Raw genomic sequence first — 20,513 nt, 5'->3', positions numbered from 1 at the left:
TCCAGCTTATAATGCTTGAATGGACTATGACTTAAATATCATTTCTCCAATTCTTTTCTGGCTTAAAATATGAGACAAAATTCTGCATATGCCTGGCTAGTTTTCAGGCTGACTAGGCACGTACAGAAGTTCCTTAACTTTAACCTGCTGTTTCACTGGAACTCTGAAAAGGGGGTTTTTTGGTTTGGTAAACAGCTTCTATCTTGCTAAATTCTCTAATTTTTTTTTCTCACAGATGTATTACATATGTTTAAAACATACAGTATGACTTATATTATACAGCCAGGGATACATTTTGATGTAGAGCAGAGGTTCTTTCATAATGTCATAAGTAGACGTGGAGGATCACTGTGACCTTCCTGTAAGTTAGTCTTGTACATTCTCAGTCCTCCATCCCAGCCCCAGCACTCCATTTGCACTTTACACTGGTTTACACATACACACACAAAGTCATGGAATTAGCTTAAATCAGCTTTTAAACAATGATCTGCTACAATCAGATGTGGTTCAAAAATATTAGTGCACAATTCAGCCAAATTTAAGCACTATTAATTTCCATGACTTTATATTAAACGTTGGCTTTCCCTCACTCTAAATGTTTAAGTAAAGGCTGGAGAACTTTTTACTAACTGTGGATGCTATACAAGAAATGTGAGGAGCTGGATCACAAATTTGGCTCAGGACTAAAGAACAAAGGTAGAAATAGATGAGTCAAGGAAGGGAAAAAGTGGGAGTCACAGATTCAACCACAGCAGATATCTCCAGATGTGAGCAATGGAAGAAGAAAACCAAGGAGACTGTGACTCATCTTACCCAATGTATGCTGGATTTCATCTTTGTCTGGCAATAATTTTCCCCTGGTGTCAAAAAGCACTTCAGCCGCTTTTTTCAGTTTCTCTACTGCAACCTGGTGACTAGACACTCGTCCCTGAAGCACCTATAAAATTGTACCATTTAAAAATATATATTAATTGCTTTTTAAAAGAATTTAAAATATCAGTGAGATTTACTGGGAGATGTAACAGTTAGTGACACTCTCTCTTAGTCACTCACGCCCTGGTCATCACCTGTATGGACTACTTGAAAAATATTCGGAAGATGCAGCTGATGCAGAATGTGGTGGCGCTGGCAGTTATGGGTCCCTCTAGGGCTGCACATATAATGCAGCTCTGCTTCGCAGGCTGCACTGGGTGCTGGTGTGCTTCCAGGTCCAAGTCAAGGTGTTGGTTATTACCTTTAAAGCCCTTCATGGCATGGGCCCAGGTTACCTGAGGAACCGTCTTGTCCCAATCACATCAACCTGTCCCACCCGGTCCGGCAGGAAGAGCACGTTACAGACTCCGTCGGCTGAAGAATTTTGACTGGCAGGGTCTGGGAGGAAAGCCTTTCTGTCACTGCTACCGCCTGTGGAACATCCTGCCCCCTGAAGTGAGGTTGGCCCCCAATCTTCTGGCCTTCCGGAAGAGTGTTAAGACCTGGTTCTGCCAACTAGCTTGGGGATCCAAGAGTGACAGGCAGCCATGGGGGTGGTTGGTGGTTTGAAGTCACTCTCTCAGCCTTTTAGTTTTCCTCTTTTACCTTCTCTTATCCTTCGTATTTTTTTCTATTTTTATAATAGTTTGTATGACTTTATATTTGTAAGCCGCCCAGAGTCACTTTTATAGTGAGATGGGCAATGTATACATTTAATTGATTAATAATAATGACGACAACCACCACCACCACACAGGTGACTATTTACAGCTTGTTCTGCTTCTTAACTTCCAGCAACACCTGGGTTAGTCATTCTGAGTGTCAAGTTCAACATAACATGAATCCTGGGTCTGATGCAGCACAGGAAATGAAGGTATTCCAATTTTGATTTAAGCAAGTACAGCATAGCAGGCCCTCTTGATGCTGACTGTATCCCTGCGGTATTCCATCAGAATAAAAGAAAAATCTCTTAGCACATTCTGCCCTCTGTGACGTATTTGTCTCTTTCCTCACTTTGTTGGCATCTCCACCTTGGCTTTTGGTAGGGCCACCACAAACTGTGGAACAGGAGCTGAATATCTGTGATGCAATTTTTCAGTTCAATAACAGACATGTTTTGTATGATAGATAGATAGATAGATAGATAGATAGATAGATAGATAGATAGATAGACAGACAGACAGACAGACAGACAGACAGATAGAACATGTCTATTATTGAACTGAAAAACTGCATATGTGTCTGTATGTCTATTATAATGGCAAGATAACAACTAGAGTGACAAGCGTTTCACCAACACAAACCTTCATGATCAACCAGCACAAATTTCATGCTTCATGTTAATACCATTTTAACACAGTGTTCTTCAATGGGAAAAATATATATTATTTTAAAAATACAACTTGCTATGAGAGATGCCACTTGGAACATGAAAGAGACAGGCTCTAACAGAAGACCTCTGTTGTTCATCTTTCCCTGAACTTTTCGCTTTATGCCACATGCATAGAACACTAGATCTTGGAGGATTTGGATAAAGGATTTAATGTAAGACGTGGGCAGATCTGGCTAGTATTTGAAATACTTGGCCAGAAGTTTCAAAACAGGATGGAATTAATTGAATGGATAATTTGCATAATCTTTTGCATTTTTTACTTGGAAGTAAATCTCACTTGCCTAGTATATCTTTGCTGAGAAATAAATAAAAAATGCCTCTTTTCTATACTAGCAATCTGGTCCTATGTAAATAAATAATTTATCTAATAAATACTCAGTAAATGTAATTTATTTAAAATTAAGAAATAAATTGCAGTGATCTCACTCCACCGCATATTCAGAATTATGGGACTGCAGCCTAGAGAAAGAAAATCAGAAGACTGATGTTGACACCTCACCACACCTAGTTTGGGATTATTATTATTATTTTGCAATTTGCAGTTCAGTAATATACTGCTTTTGTTGTATTAAGATTTATTTATTTTTCATTAGTGCAACAACAATCATTATTCTCATGAGGGTTAGAGGCAGGTGTTGCCTTGATTTTTAAGGAAAGCCTTAGAAGATACTAGAAACGAATCTAGGTCCTTGGGGACTGAAGAAGTATTTCGAACACTTAATTCCCGTAAAAGGATTATCCTACTCATGCAGCCAAGGTCACTGTCTTGTGGGATTATTAAGTATTTGCATCAGCTGGAAAAAGCAGCTTTGGCTTAAATGACAGACTTTTAAATGTATTTATTTATTTATATATTTATTAAATCAATTTGTATGGCTGGCCATATCACAAGTATGACTGTGGGAGGCTAAGGACACATTAAAAACATCACAAAAACAACAGCAGCAGGAGCATCAAAATTGTAGTGCTTGCTGAAATCAAACCCAATGAACATTCAGCAGCAACAGTAACATCTCCCAGTCTATCTAATCTCCTGACCCCTGTGCCCTGGAACACATGAAGTTCTTCAGCACTTTCTGAAAGTCCAGCAGAGTCAGGGCTAATCTAAATACAGGTGGTCCTCATTTAACAACCACTCGAACTTACAACAACATTGAACAAGTAGTACTCATAAGCATTCCTTGTACTTACATCAGTTTCAGCACCCCCATGGTCACGTGATGACCATTTGCAACCTTCTTTGCCAGCTGCCTTCAAGCAAGTCAATGGGGAAGCCAGCAGGAGGTCACAAATGGTGACCACATGACGTCCTTACTTAATGACTCGTGATTCACTTAATGACAGCAACCAAAAGTGCCAGGATTTCTGTCACTAAACAGCATGGTCATGTGACATCATGCTTTACAATCACATCGCTTAGCAATGGAAATTCTGGTCCCAATTACTGTCATTAAGTGAGGACTACCTGCAAAGAATGCTCTTTATGCTCATTGCCTCTTCTTTGAAACTTAACCCAAAGTTATTTTTATTACATTGAAAACTTTTGAACTAATGCTATTCTTTCTTGCATCTTGTGTTTTCTCATAAAAAAGAATACACCATATACATACGTATGGAGCTTAAAGAAAGTTTCAAATTTAGGGTTCATTGTTCTGTATAGTATTAATTTGCATGGATGGAACTATGTGTTTTTTACTCTCTTTAATCCAGATCTTACTGAGGTCCCCAAAGACCACATAGAATTGAACATTTGCTTTTAAATCAAGACAGACATTTCTGATTAAGCCCAAAGACCTGACAGGCAGCAGGGCTGCAGTTGCTTTAAAAAGATTCAGGAGACACTATTTGGACCTTGCACACAGACAGCACCTTTCTGATATTCAGTAAAGCATATTTTTCAAGCTTCTAGACAAGCATGAAGTAAAAGTGTTGCTGCTTTAAGAGTCATTTTGACTTGAAAGAGTGGATTTTTTTTCAAAGCCTACAGAACTTGATCAGCGACATTTTAACTCAAGCAAATATTTTGTGCACACTTTCCCTAATAACATTTTTTTACACATTTTCTCTGAAAAAGTTGAAATATTGAAAGGTTTTAGGTTATCATATAATTCCACGAAATCTGCATTGGGCAAATTACATTAAAATACAAACTCCTTTCTTCTCTTTACCCTATAATTTGCCCTTGCCTTAATGCCTTTAACCCAGCATAAGATTTACCTTGGTTTTTTCTAGCTGCCTTTGAAGATTTTTTGGATCCCCAGCAATTGACTCAGATAGTTGCTTATTCACAGCTTCTTCACAGTCCTGAAGTCCAGACAGAAGTCCAGATGAAGCATCTTTGTAATTCTGATACTTATCTACCAGATCTTTGAGGTTATTTCCAAAGATACTGCACTGGAAGGATGCAGAACAGAAAACAGTGTTTAAGAGCAGAAGGGCTTTTTTTACATTTGTAGTTAGTATTAATAGGAATTTCTTCTCCTACGTGGAGCCCCCTGTAATTTGCCATAGGCGGTCATTCCATACTCCAGAGCTGATTTTGACCGAAACTGTTCCATTAGTAGAAAAAACTTTATTGTATTTAATTTCTGTATATTGTCTTTTCATACTTTTGTTATAATAAATCAGCAGGGAAATTGTTCCCAAACACACAGACATAAACACACAGTGGTGAGATAGATGGGAACAAACTAGGAGATCAAGTCAAGAAAATACTTTTGGCTGTTTCACCAGAGAATGCAAAAACCTGATGGAAAAGCATTTGTTTATGTATGTAATCTTGTACTCCCTCTGGTTGCATTCACACAATATACTTTGACAGGTCAATAAATCTGATGTGTATATTTCCACAAAATGCTAGTTATTTTATACTATTAAAATCTTTCACAGTACCATTTTGGTCTTATACACTGCTTTATCAACTTAGTAGATAATTGGTTTTGAAATACTGGCATACACCATTTTCTTTAAATGAAGACATAGGTCATAGCTTAAGGGAGGTGTGACATTTTCTCATCATTCTTTCATTTTTTCTCTTCTGACTCCTGAGCAATTCTTTTATTAATACACTTAGCTCCACCTAGTGGATAAATGCCAAACTATATAAATGGTAAGAGATTGACTATAAAACTTATAGACTGTAACAAAGAAATTCACATTTGATCTTTGGATGCACAGGAAGAATCTAAATTTTAAAAGCATGTGCTTAATAAATGCATCCTCTTCGCACAGAAATGTTTATCTTCAAAGCTGCTTAGCAGTCTTTTTGCTCAGGCTAAAACAGTTCTGTATTAGGAAAGATGCACTTATTAAGCACATGCTTTTACAACTTAGATTCTTAGACAACTTATGTTTATTTAACTTCATGTTAAATGAATTTATTAGTTAATCAACTTCATATTAAATTTATTAGATCTGCTTTAATCTGTTACTGGCATATGCATAGCTTTTTATTTTCCCATCTGTTAATGATTCAGAAGAAAGAAAATGGAAGAAAATTTACATACAGCTCAAACTCCTGTTATATTATTAATTTTAGCTGGTCCAAAATAAAATATCACATTCTTGGAGTTGACAAAGATCCTCTGAGTTTACACAATGAATAAAATGTCTGCTATGTTATAAAACAGCCTTCCCAAACCCAGGCATCCTCCAGATGTGTGGACTTCATCTTCCAGAATTGGGACTGCACAAACACTGAGAATTCTGGAAATTGAACTTCGGGTATCCATAGGGGGCCAAACTTGGGGAAAGTTGGCATAAACATGGGGTTGTGTACATTTATTTATTTCATTCATTCCATATTTATTCTGCCTAATCAAAAAGACACAGAACACTCCAATAAAGTAGACAGCCAATTAAACCATCCATAATAAACATCATTAAAATCGAAAGTGTACACAATACAGAATAACAATAATGAAAACATAAATAACACAACCAAAATACAAGTCAAAAATGGAATCCAACAATTAAATTGAAATTAAAAACAGCAACAATTAACTAGTCACCCAATGCTCTTCCATCTTAAGCAGCTTCTGGGACATTAAGAGGGACGATATGAGCCTTAATTCCAAGATGGAGCTACTCCACAAGACCACGGCAGCAGCTGAGAACACAGCACTTCCTGGCCTTCATTCCCTTTACTTCACGAAAGTTGGATATTAGCAGAAGTTTCTTCAAGAAAGAACATACTGGATGGACTGATTCAGGTAGGTGAAGGCCATGCCGTAGAGGGCTTTATAGATTAAAATCTGCTCTTTGAATTGTACCCAGAAACCTACTGGTAAACCATCGAGGCCCAAAGTACAGGTATAATGTACTCATGATGGGGAACATGTGCATAAATCTGTATTAATATTATCCTGGTAAGATCTTCAGCCTCATTTTCAGAAATGCCACTGGGTCTTTGGTGGCTATACTCAGGAGTGGTCCAAAGTGAATCACCGTGCTCACTGCAATATATCACCAATCACTTTCCCTCAGCCCAATCTGATTTGTAGGGATAAAAAAGTGAGACACCCCAGATACACTACCTGGATGTTGTTCTGAGGAAAGGTGGGATATAACACAATAAATAATAAATATAAAATCCACATGCACATACAATTCATTTTACCTTGGAGTAGAGAGTTTTGAAGCGACCAGTTGCTCTATCCAGCTTATTCTGTACTTCTGTGTAAGTAGATGAAGTATCCATGCCTTCTTTCTCATATCTGACACCTTCTATTTTGTTGCAGGACTTAACAGCATCCAATACTCTGTGTCCAGCAATGGTGATGAACCGCAAATCCCCTTTGTGAGAAATGACATCTTCGGAAAAACTTTTCTGCCTTTGTAGTTTGATGATAATACCGCCAAAGTCAGTGGCTCCAATCTCCAGGTTCTCAAGTTCTTGCTCTGCCTGTTGCAGCCAAGTTTTAAACACACCATAATCTGCATCAAACTTCTCAAGCTCCTCCTGTAGTGAGCGAGTTAATTTCAGTTTCTGTTCTGACTCAGCTAATGCAGTCTTGTATTGCACCTTCAGCTCCTTCAAGTTCCTTTGGATTTTTTCTTTTTCCTCTGGTGAAAGATGATGTCCTTGCTTCTCAAGCAGAGCCTGAGCTGACTGTGTTGCTACAATGACAGCTTGTTGCCGCGAAATAATCTTTTCATGTTGCGCCTGGGAAGAAACCCAGATTGCATGGAATTAGACCTCTGCTCTACAGTAGGATACCCTTTTTAGCAGTTCTCTGTTCATAGAATACTGAAAGTTACTTAGAATCAACAACTTATTCTTTACTATATACTACCAAAGTAGCAATCTCATTTAATCTCCTATTCCCAAAGGCAAAATGACCACATTCAAACATTTCAAACTTTATTCAAAGGTTTCTGGTTGAGTTCATGTCAAAGTATGTATCGTATACATTCCATCATATATACAATCTTGTACATACATGGAAGTTCTCCTAATACCGAGGCTCATGAGGAAATTCTCCCGCTGAGTGTATGTAACCTGCTCTCAGATTATGTTGGCAGAAAGTGTCACAAAGGTTTTTTTTTTCTGCTTTCCTCTGAATATTTTTTCTCCAGATTTGAGCACCTTCAACTCCAAGGTAAAAATTAAAACAAACGTTTGGTTCCACTCTTTAACATTGTGATAGAATTGCAAACAAAAACTCCCTGAGGCTTACAGTGCACCAAGGAAAAAGGCAGCACCTCCCAGTAATAGTACCAGAGATCTAGGGACTTAGAATGGTCCCAGCAATATCTGATTTCACTAGACCTTGTTTTACATACTCTGCCATCTCAGTGTTTAGCACAGTCCACAGTGTGTGTTCACTGTGCTCCATCCCATACCTCCTCCCCACCCCCAGGACAAGAATGAAATGCTTGCAACTACTAATAGGTGTATAGATTACCTTAGCTTTCTGGTATTGCATGTTGAGATTATCTTCCAAAAGTGTATGTTGTCCATCTACATGAGTTTCATTCTGTTCTTGGATTTCCAGCAAGTTGCCATTTACTTCATCTTCCCCTCCAATCAAATCCTCTTCATCTCCTTCATGGAAATGTGTACCATTCAGTTTGATCGTTGGCTTGCATTTTGTATCTCTGTGTTCAGCATCTTTGTCTACATTTGACAACCAATCCAGAAGATTTTCTATTATATTTTTGCTCTCTTCTAGTTGTTGTCTAGCTGCAACCTGAACAATTAAAGTTCAAACCATAAATAGCTTTGTCATAAATATTCACAGGTAGAGATACATAATACCCCCAATATATTACGGTAATTCAAATTCAGGTTGAAAATGAAAGAACTTTCTGGCTATCAAAACAGTAATTCTAAAACAAATTGCAGAAACAAAGACATGCCTTAAAAAAAAAAATCCTCTGTGCATTGATTTTATGCTTACTTTCATGCTTTAAAATATCCTCAGGCTATTTGGATACCAACAGCAAGGTGGATGGACTCAGTTATGGCAGTGATAGGTACACTGTTAGAAGTCCTCAAGAACCAGGTTGGGAATAGATCCTCCTGGAGAAAATCTATCTATGTGGTCACTAAGAGTCAATAACAACTTGATGGCACATAATCAACGTATTTGGGCAAATGGGAAGTCATTCCCCAAATCTCTGTATGTGTGTTACTGTGCCAGCCAAACTGTTCACTCCCAAACTGTCCCTTCCCTTTATCTCTGTTCCTTCCCAATCTTTACCATTCTTACCAATTTTCACCATCATTTCTTGTTTTCCACACTCCCCCTGCACTTCCTGTGGTGCTTTGAAATAGACAGACACCTCCTACATAGTCTTTCTCCTATCCAACTATTAGCCAATTGTCCAAGAAGTGAAATGGATACACACAGAGAAAACTTAGCAATGATCACTAAACAGTTCAAGGAACAGTAGAGGCCAGAAAGACCACTTTCTCTTCCAAGATCGAGCCTTTCAACGTGAAGGAGAGAGAAAGCACACGATGGTCAATTTTACAGGCTTTGATGGTCACATGACCATGGGGACGCTGTGAATAGTTCGAATGGTGACTGAACAAGTGGTTGTTAAGAGAGGACTACCTGTATCGTTTTGGGGAGCACCTGCTTGCTTGAAAAGACCCATGGAATGATGCAGCTTAATTGGTCTGCCCCATGCTTAGAAAAATCAAGAAAATCGGTGGGAAATTACTATGTTGTTCAGAAGAGCCTCTACTCTAAAAACAGGTTATGGAACTACACCACTTCTAAGCCTCTTCCACTCTGGGACGGTTTGGGATTTCTTTTTAAACTGTAGTCTGATGAATATAAATATTTATAAATGAATATGGAAAAGACTAGATATATTTGATGTATAAATAAAAACATATGCATACATCAGTGAATAATGATCATCAACCCTTCGAGTTGTCAAGTGATTTTTTGAAATCACTCAATCATTTCAACAAGTACAGACAAGGGAAAATTATAGAAATAAATCATTTTAAAATGAAAAGTAAATAGTTGCCAAAGAACCTTTTCTGTTTCTTGTTTAATAGCTGTTGTCACAGCTTTATCCAGCTGTTTTCTGGATTCCTCTGCCTTCTGGCTAAGCAGCAAACACTTAGTTTTTGCTTCATGCAGTTTCTTCTCCAGAGCAGTCTTATCTTCCTGTGGCAGCTTTTCTCCATTTTCTTTCAAGAACATTTCTGTATTTTTCACAATTTCTGCCAATGCCTGTGTATTTGCTTGCATATCTTTCTGCAGCTCCTAGGAGGAGGAGGAGGACAGTAACAGAAGTCAGAAAGTTTTTTTGTGGGGTTATTGGGAAAAATAGATACTTTAAATCTTCTGAAGACTAAAGGCACCTGTTTTACCTCTTAAAACCCTGACTTCTTCAGTACAGGTCATTTGTTTCAATGATAATTTGCTGAATAATACATTATTTTGGGGCTTATGCCACAGGATTAGCCATAATCCATGGTTTGCACACACAGTGGCTTGGTCTGCACAACGGTAAGTCAAACCAACCAAGCCATGGTATGGTTAAGCACAATAAGTGACTCCACTCGATGTGTCTTCTCTATTGGAGGTGACATTAATATTCATAATGGCCTTGGATGTAGTCTTTGCTGTGTTTGTTTGTGTGTACTTTTGTGTCAGTCTTGATTCTTGGTGATGACTGATTCAAAAGCACACTTAAAAGGAGTGTGCAGCTCCCTTGGCAACCTTTTTAGAAGTGGTTTTCCTTTCCTTCCTTCCTTCCTTTCTATAGCTGAGAGAACCACTGACCTTAAGTCATGTAGCTGGCTTTACATCTAAGGCATCGCTAGAACTCTAGTTTCCTTGCTCTTAGTGTAGCACTGTAACCCCTACACCAAACTGGCTTTCTGCTGTGTAGGGAAGACCCTCTGCAAGGAACCCCCCAGCAGTTTGGTCTCTAAGAGCCAGCCAAACGTTTCCACTCATCCAATCGTTCAAAATCACTGCTGCTATTCTGCCTGACATTTTACTTGGGATTTTCATCGTAGTTTATTTTGCTGTCACTTGCGGTTTTCACTCAGGGCAAAGAGAACTGGAATGGATAATACATACTGCCACTTTTCAGCAAATAAAGAAAATAGTGAGTGAAGCATACGTGTATTTCTCTGATTTGTTCTACCGCACATTCCATTCCGCTAATTCTGAGATACTTACCATATGAGGGAGATTGCTGAAAGGTAAGGACTTACTGATGCCCTTCGTGATATGCTATCACGAGAAGCTGACAAGCTAGTGCAGAAGCCACAGAACTTTCAAAGCGCTCTCACTTACGTGGTTCCATCTTAAACAGGATTTGCTCCTTAGTGAATTCCGGATCGTAGTTTCAGTGTGCTGTTGCTACTCAGCCAATTATTTACCTCTTGCCTGGCTTGGTATTGCTGTAATTCAGTCTTGCTATCTTCAATCACGAGGGCTTCTTTGTGGCCGATGATCTGATTTTCCGTCTGTGTGAGGAGATCACATATATCCTGTAATTTTTCCCTGAATTCCTGGTGTTGTTCCATCAAATCCTGTTTTGGAGTAAGAACAAAGCTGAATAAAGGGACACAAAAGGTGCTGTGTAGTTAATTTTCAAAGCAACCACATTGCAAAGCTTTCATTAGATACTGTTTCTGAAAGTATGCTGTAAACATGATAGCAGTTACACACAGTTTAAAGAAACGGAATATAAAAGGTATGGATAAACCTCACAAAAGCTGTAAGTAAAGAGACCAGTTTGGGATGGAATCGCCCAGCAGAAGTCTGGCCATGCATTAGGCGTGTGAAAATCCAGATTTCTGTCTTGTTCAAAATCTGTAACAAACAAGCATTAATTCTAAAACAGGGACATCAAAACCAATGTTAGTTGAAAACTATGCATTAGATAGTTGATATATGTAATGTTACCAGCATACAGATTGCTTATGAATTTTAAGCAATACAGAAGCACACATGCAATTAGATTCAATACACTCACCTATCCTACCCTCCCATTCTATGTATTTTTTAACTTCGTTAATTTAATAAAGTCCTGGCCTTGCTAGGATGAAGACCTCCACTCTTGGCCCTTAAGAACTATCACTTTAATCTACTCGGATTTATTCTTTCCTACTAAACTCTATTTTTGAGTAAAGTCTCCTGACAAGGTCTCTATTTTCCATGTATTAGTTGATAGCATCTCCAGCTAGACATCTCTGGATATAAAATAAGGCACCAGCAACATACCACTTCACCTGTGAAAGACCATGAAAATGACTAAGCTGCACAGTGATTTTCCCAAAGTACAGAGGCATTAATGGTTTGGGTTGTACTTGACAGGGAGGAGGAGGATTGAATAACTGAACTCCCCTCTTTTCTACATACTCAGAACTTAATTACAGTCTTAGATTCCACTGTTTATTATTGTTCCTTGTTTATTTAAGTTTTATTTCTAAAGAAAAAGAAATAACAGATTTTGACTGCACTGTTACCCACTTTTGGAAGATGGAACATTCCTATGTTATAAAAATTATTATTATGAAGGATAAATTCAAATGATACATTAAGCTGTTGATAATGCCTTCCTAGAATTCTGAAAGATAAACAGTGTTCAACAGCTTCGGAGTTCAGACTGACTGTAATTCTGGCACCTTGCTGCTGTTATCTGTCCAGTAATACTAAGCACAAGGTCACAGAGAGAAGCAAACCTGCTGATCAATAAGAACTTGTGCTGTTTGTAAGAGAGTTTCAAAATTATCCACTTGAGATCTTATTTTTTCTTGCATTTCCTGGAAGTGTCTTTGTGTCGAATTTAATAGCCTCAGGAGTTGCTTGCTTTGGTTTGGGGAAAGATCTTGGGCATGTTCGGAAATGAAGAACTGAATATCAAGTGCTGTGGATTCCAGTTGCATTTTTCTACATCCAAGCTCTTTTTCTTGGTCCTGCAAATTAAGCAAAGAAAACCAGATAATATTTTAAACAATGTTATCAGGAATTAGAAAACTAGTATCGTTAAAAAATGTATCTGAACTTGTTTCAGATTTTATTTTGGTCATGAAGTTGTCAAGAACTATTTATCCAAACCAACTGCTGCCCAGATGTGATGAATTACAACTCCCATCATCCTTAGCAGTACAGTCAATGGCTATGCTTTGTGATGATGAGGCTGCAGTCCAATTCACCTAGAAGGTACCTGCTTGGAGAAGACTGGTTTAAATATTCCGGAATCAGAGTCACATAATAAAAGCAGTTGGTACAGGAGTTCAGCTCATTCAGACTGATCAAACTGGATTTACATAATCCAGAATCTGTTAATCAATACTTTTATACTTAAATTACTCAAAACTTTAAAAGGACTTAGTTAACAATAAATTCTGGCATCTGATTGCATTTGCTGAACATTATTCAAATACATTAATTCACCATACTTTACCCATAGCAGTGTTTTTCAAACTTGGAAACTTTAAGATGTGTGAACTTCCAATTCCCAGAATTCCCCAGCCATGCTACAGTATTAAATTCCACAAAGAGAATTGTAATATATTTCATCAGAAGCATTTAGTACCATAAAATATATATATTAGAGTTATAACATTACAGCCACAATTCTCATAGTAAACAAGACACTTCTTTGGAGTTCAAGACTACCTGGGAAACTCTGGTGAAAATTGACACTTCTAATCTATTACGTTTATCCTTTAACTTTAATATTCAAGCCACAAATTTTAGAATCGTTCTAATGAAGGAAGCTGTAACTATTTTGAAGCTACTATATTCTAAAGAGAAACGTATGGAAAATATATGAATAATAATTTGTTAAAGGATATCGCTATTATCAGTACTTGTACAGGTAGACATTTGGTCCTACAGTGAACTCAAAGGTAAATCGCTTTGTACTATGGAGTTATTGGTAACTGAGTGTGTTTCAAAGTTAGTATCATTTGCAATATCCCATGTCTGGAAGCAGGGGGGTCTGTAGGATCTTGCTGCTTTTGTGCCGTAAGTTCCACCCTTTTCGTATGTGTGTGATGTCACAACACAGGTAAAAAAGGAGTGGGGCTTGTATCACAGTGATGCAACATTGCTTTTATTATTCTATCCTCCCCCATCCTTCCCCCAAAACACCACTGTCTGGAAGTATCATAAACAAACATAAAAAATAAATAATTACTTATTTATCAAATTTGTCACCACCCATCTCCTCCCACCAGAGGGACTCTGGGCAGTTTACAACAACATTAACTCTCAACTGACAAGTGTTTAATTGATACTTGCCTTGGCTAACTGAAACTTTTGCTTCATATCTTCCACATCACAAACATTCACCACCTTCAAATTATTCAGAGTTTCACTCTTTTGGATGATCCAATCTGTGAACTCTTGAAGACTGACTAAAAGTTCCTGATGCAACACTGCAAGCTTGGCCTAGAAAGTAAGTTTTTAAAATGATATATTTTGTTAACAGTTTTATCAGACTTAAAGAAACCAGAGTGTTCTATTTAGATGAAAGCAAACCAAAGCAAAAGATCATGTTTACACTGTGTCTGAGTTTTAGATCGCCAAAAGTTATTTTATATTAGCAATGGATAAATTATGAGGCCTCCCTTTCTAATCCATGGCATTCTTCCCCTATATAGCAATTGCACTTTTAACCAGATCTTTTTTGCTATGAGAAGAATGGTGAGGGTAGAAGACAGCTGGAAAGGAATGGAAGAAATAAAAAAAGAGAGAAAGGGGAAAAAGTACCTGAGTTTAAAAGCTAGATAATATCAAATAATAAATAAGTCATCAAATATTTCATATATTTAAGTAAGTAATTTAAGTAATTTAAGTAAGATATATTTTAAATTTGGGATTATGTTAAGCTAATGTACCAGACCAGTGCTTTTGGATTGGTGGGAATTTTAAAAAAATCTATGTAAGCAAGCAAAATATGGAACATGAACCTACCATTTCAGTGTCTACAGCAAAGACTATTTGCTTTGCTCGGTCTGAAGACATTTCACAGACCACAGAGAATTCCCTATCCAAGCAATTATAGCTTTCTTTTAGATCCTCCAGCTGCTCAGCAAGAACATCCCTGGACTGTAATTTCAGAAAGTCTTCTGCCAACTTCATATCTTTCCGCAAAGTAACAGCAAACCCAGCAAGTCCTGATTCAAATGACTATTAAAAAAAATTAAAAATAAAGTATAATACAGTAACATGAAATGAGAATAAAAATAGATGAATTCTATTAGAGTCAGCTATAAAATTAATTTGTATCTGCATATCAGAAAAAGAAATAATAAAATTGGCTCCTGTGTAATATTACTCCTGTTGTTTATTCGTTTAGTCGCTTCCGACTCTTCGTGACTTCATGGACCAGCCCACGCCAGAGCTTCCTGTCGGTCGTCAACACCCCCAGCTCCCCCAGGGACGAGTCCGTCACCTCTAGAATATCATCCATCCATCTTGCCCTTGGTCGGCCCCTCTTCCTTTTGCCTTCCACTCTCCGCAGCATCAGCATCTTCTCCAGGGTGTCCTGTCTTCTCATTATGTGGCCAAAGTATTTCAGTTTTGCCTTTAATATCATTCCCTCAAGTGAGCATTCTGGCTTTATTTCCTGGAGGATGGACTGGTTGGATCTTCTTGCAGTCCAAGGCACTCTCAGAATTTTCCTCCAACACCACAGTTCAAAAGCATCGATCTTCCTTCGCTCAGCCTTCCTTATGGTCCAGCTCTCACAGCCATATGTTACTACAGGGAACACCATTGCTTTAACTATGCGGGCCTTTGTTGTCAGTGTGATGTCTCTGCTCTTAACTATTTTATCGAGATTTGTCATTGCTCTTCTCCCAAGGATTAAGCGTCTTCTGATTTCCTGACTGCAGTCAGCATCTGCAGTAATCTTTGCACCTAGGAATACAAAGTCTTTCACTGTTTCTACATTTTCTCCCTCTATTTGCCAGTTATCAATCAAGCTGGTTGCCATAATCTTGGTTTTTTTGAGGTTTAGCTGCAAGCCAGCTTTTGCACTTTCTTCTTTCACCTTCATCATAAGGCTCCTCAGTTCCTCTTCGCTTTCAGCCATCAAAGTGGTATCATCTGCATATCTGAGATTGTTAATGTTTCTTCCAGAGATTTGAACTCCAGCCTTGGATTCCTCAAGGCCAGCTTGTCGCATGATGTGTTCTGCATACAAGTTGAATAGGTAGGGTGAGAGTATACAGCCCTGCCGTACTCCTTTCCCAATCTTAAACCAGTCCGTTGTTCCGTGGTCTGTTCTTTCTGTTGCTACTTGGTCGTTATACAGATTCTTCAGGAGGCAGACAAGATGACTTGGTATCCCCATACCGCTAAGAACTTGCCACAATTTGTTATGGTCCACACAGTCAAAGGCTTTAGAATAGTCAATAAAACAGAAATAGATGTTTTTCTGAAACTCCCTGGCTTTTTCCATTATCCAGCGGATATTGGCAATTTGGTCTCTAGTTCCTCTGCCTTTTCTAAACCCAGCTTGTACATCTGGCAATTCTCGCTCCATGAATTGCTGAAGTCTACCTTGCAGGATCTTGAGCATTACCTTACTGGCATGTGAAATGAGTGCCACTGTTCGATAGTTTGAACATTCTTTAGTGTTTCCTTTTTTTGGTATGGGGATATAAGTTGATTTTTTCCAATCTGATGGCCATTCTTGTGTTTTCCAAATTTGCTGGCATATAGCATGCATTACCTTGACAGCATCATCTTGCAAGATGATGCTGATATTACTCCTACTCCTGCTAAAAATTATAACCATCATTAACCTTACATATTAACCTGTCTGTATGAGCAAGTAATGTAGTGGAAAAAAACAGAATTCAAATGGGGGAGACCTGGGTTGTAATCCTATCTCAGTCATATAAGTCTGGATATTTCTGTACTAATTCTGTTTTCTATGAAAAATAATAACTTTACCTCTAATTGCTCAAGTTGTACTTTTAGAGCTTCCAAGTCATTACTGATGGGCTGCAGATCATCTAAGAGAAATTTCATATCTTGAACCACTATCAAGTGTCTTCTCAGATTCTCTGTGTACCAAGAACAGGGCTGCAGAGCACTGTGTAACTAGAAACATTATTGAACAATAAGTCATCTTAGCAAAACTATTTATAAAAGCAGCTCATCTGCCTTTATTATTATTATTCACATTAAAACAAATTCATAATAGTGATAGTTTAAAATAAGCCTGGAGGATCAACTTATGTTTTTATCAGTGATCCTACAATACTAGTAACTAGAGAACAATTAATTGCTTTTTATAGGGAATGTAAAGCAATTTCCCTGCCATTTTGACATGGTTGATGAAGTGGTACAGCCATTCAAATAAACAAAACATAAACATAACGATGTAAAAGTTGCTGCTCACCATGCTCATTGCCATAGATCCTGGAAGAGATTCCTTCATTTCCAAGGCAGGATCACAAAAGTATTCTCCTGAATGGTATGATTCCTTAGCCTGATGGTTCGTTTCCAAAACAAGAGTGTTACTGCTTAGAGCTGTGCTCTCTGAGTAGGCAACCGATTTTAATTCTGATGCACCTTTAGCTCCATCTGGGTTCGGAGATAGTTGATTAAGCTGAGAAACTGTTTTCACCTGACTGCTTTCAGTCTGGCCCTTTTCATTCATGATTCCATGTTTGTCGTTATTTTTATGATTACAATTATCTTGCTTCAGTATATCAAGAAGATGATCAGGACTGGTATTATCAAGCCAAATATTTTGGGCAGGATTGTGTTCATTCACTCTGATGCAAAATGGATTGACCACTATGGCAGTTTCAGCATCATTTCCATATTTGATATCAGATTGATTAGACTCATCATGTCCCCGATGCGTGTGATCAACTGTTTTGAGTAAGTTTTGCATTAATGCTCTTGTGCCAGTATAACTTAAGGATTCATCTTCCTGCTTGTACTGAATGCGGAAATGTTTTATTTTGTTTTTAAGTGTATTTGTTAAGCTTTCATACAATGCAGCAGGGACATTAGACAAGTGTACTTTCTGATCTTCTGTTAGAGGAAAATCAGGCAGATGTGTTCCTTTTTGGGATAATTGCACATTTTCCTTGATGCCATTTTTAAAAGAAGTAGAATTATTATCTAGAATGTCATCTACCTCAACAATTCTTTCACAACTGTTATTCATGGTACCTAAAGTATCAAAAAAGGAGCCTACTGTTTGCAAATGTTCCTCACAACCCCTTTCAATCTTGTTAATTACTTCCTCAGTAGCTTCAACTTCCATAGTATCAAATCTCTCAGCTTGGAGTTTTTCATGACAGAATTTGGAATGAAGACTTCCTTCTCTTCTTTTAGCATCATTAGTTTGGGTAGGCTCTGGTGTATCTGATGTCAGAAGTTGGAAATTCAGTTCTTCAGGATGCTGTTTTCTTTTGTTTTTTACAGCCTCCATTCCATTCTCTTCACTGACTCTTTCAATTTCCATGAAGTCAGATGAAGTCCCCTCTCTCAGTGCTAGGATATCCTTGGCTTTGATATTTCGGGCACACTGCTTTAAATAGGTAGAAAGGTCAATTTCTTCATCATGGTCAATGCATGTAGCAAAGCCACTAGATTCTACCAGAGACGTAGTTTCATTTGAAAACTGATCAAGACTTGTTTTCTCCTGACATGAGGGAACAGTTTCATAACTGTTTTTAACACCCAATGAATAATTCTGTATAAAGCTTCCATCTGATTCCTGGACACTATCTTTCCACACTCCATTTTTATTTTGTTTTACAGCATCCATTAAAAATGGTGAGGGGGTATCTACTAATTCTCCATCATTTACTTCCTGACTTTTCTTACAACTCAGAAATGACACTGCTTTGTCATCATGCATGACAGCCTTGTTGTGCTCACAGGGCAAGGTATTTTGAAAAATAATGTCTGGCTCAGCCTGAACATCTTTTGTTCCAGTTACATCTTCTGAAGTCATAGTTTGATTGCAATGTGCTTCAAACTCCCTTTCTAGGAAAGATCCAGAAGCCTTTTCAGCCTCTTTCTGGCTTTCATCTTTACTTTTATCATTAGCTATATTTTTAGAGTCATCAGCAATGTTGTTTTTAAAACACTGTAAGCCATTTTTCAACTCCAATTGCAAGTTGTAGTCATGATGAATAATCTTGTCTTCTGTTTTTTGAAACTGCTCTCTCTTGCCTCCTAAATACTGGCTGCCAGTGCTTGTATCATGGTACTGTGAGTAATGCATTTCCATCACTTCCTTCTCATAATCAGTCTCATCAGATGTATTATAATCAAAATCTGCATAATCATAACTTTCAAAGTCATCTTCATCTTCATTATCCTTATTGCCTAAGTAATTATCTGCACAAATTCTTTCTTGTTCAGTTTCACCAAAATAATTTTCTTCTTCAGTTCTATTTTGCTCTTGTCTATCTCTCTTTATTTCAGCTTCATCCAGTTTTCCCAGGGAAGTGAAAACCTCATCTCTCTCTTTTTCCTTCCATTCCTTGTCTACATTTTCTGCCTTCTCTTCTTGAACAGTGCCTCCGCTGAAAGGTATCTTACTTACAATTTCAAATGTATCGTTATCTGATTGACCAAAGCACAGAAAACTCTCCTCTTTCTTATGCAGAAAATCTTTTGATGTTTCTTCTATTGGTTTATCCACAGCAATTTTAATACATAGTACATTGTCACTGGCTTCTGGAATATTTTCCTTATCCATAGAGGACCTACCCTTATCAACTTTGGCCACATTATCAACAGTATCATTGTTATGATCATTATGTATAGCATGGCAGGACATGCTGCCATCTTTATGTTGAGCTACGTCACAAAGGTCTTGGCTATCTCTATATTCAGTGCTATTTTTCAACTGTGGATTACTACATGTTCTTTCATGCCATGTTTCAGAAGGCTTACTATTACTGCCTTCCAGAACCAACCTACTATCATTCACAGATGGCTCATTAACTAAGCTAAGGTGGCTATCAGTACTGATAGATGATCCATTAAGAAATCCAGAACTGATTCCTGCCAATGTTGTATCAATATTGCCTTCCACTGGAAGGCTAGTATGAGTGATAATAGGATCTGTATGGAAGGACTCAATGGATGTAACTTCATATTCCAGTGATGGAACCGTGTAAGATTTGGTATAATAATCATGCAAAGTTCTATTATGTAAGTTACTCTGATTTACAGGTTTGTCACTGACATTAATATTGATTTCCAGAGATTCACTACTTTTAGTTTCAATCTGCTTTTGATTTATCAAGTTGAAGTTGTCTTTCAGCAGTGGATCATCCTTAGAAAAAGTATTTTCCACCACAGATGTTCTATGGCTATTGATACAGCTATCCAATAATAGGTTATCAGGAGTATGACCTCTAGGTTCCAAAGGAGATACTCTGTAACTATTAATATGATTATGGAATACAGTGGTGATGTTAGTGTCTGACTGCAATACCCCTCCTTCCTTACAAGCCCCTAATTCTTCCTGAACAGGGTCTTTTAAAAATTTATGTCCAGTTTTCACTGTGGTAAATAAACTGTCCTGGAAATTAACTTTTACTTCATCTTTTACTAATGTAATTTCTTCATTATCCTGCAGAATGTGAGGTGGACATTCATCAGTCTTCTTTTGTACTTCTCTTTCATTATTAAATACTGAAGGATTATTTACATCCAAAACATTA

General features: G+C 37.7%; 1 protein-coding gene across 1 annotated transcript in view; it reads right to left on the bottom strand.

The window, feature by feature from the left end:
- The window catches only part of DST (dystonin), a 353,259-nt gene that overhangs the window by 124,488 nt on the left and 208,258 nt on the right, over nt 1–20,513 (bottom strand). Inside the window, exons 39-44 of the mRNA XM_063313467.1 lie at nt 11,223–11,375; nt 9,859–10,092; nt 8,272–8,556; nt 6,984–7,529; nt 4,583–4,759; nt 814–937 (exon numbers count right to left, since the gene is read on the bottom strand). Of these exons, the coding sequence (XP_063169537.1) occupies nt 814–937; nt 4,583–4,759; nt 6,984–7,529; nt 8,272–8,556; nt 9,859–10,092; nt 11,223–11,375 (1,519 nt within the window). The remainder of the gene's footprint in view (nt 1–813; nt 938–4,582; nt 4,760–6,983; nt 7,530–8,271; nt 8,557–9,858; nt 10,093–11,222; nt 11,376–20,513) is intronic.

Source organism: Candoia aspera, chromosome 1 (genome assembly GCF_035149785.1).
Source record: "Candoia aspera isolate rCanAsp1 chromosome 1, rCanAsp1.hap2, whole genome shotgun sequence".
Lineage (NCBI taxonomy): Eukaryota > Metazoa > Chordata > Lepidosauria > Squamata > Boidae > Candoia > Candoia aspera.
This window is presented reverse-complemented; position numbering and strand designations above follow the sequence as displayed.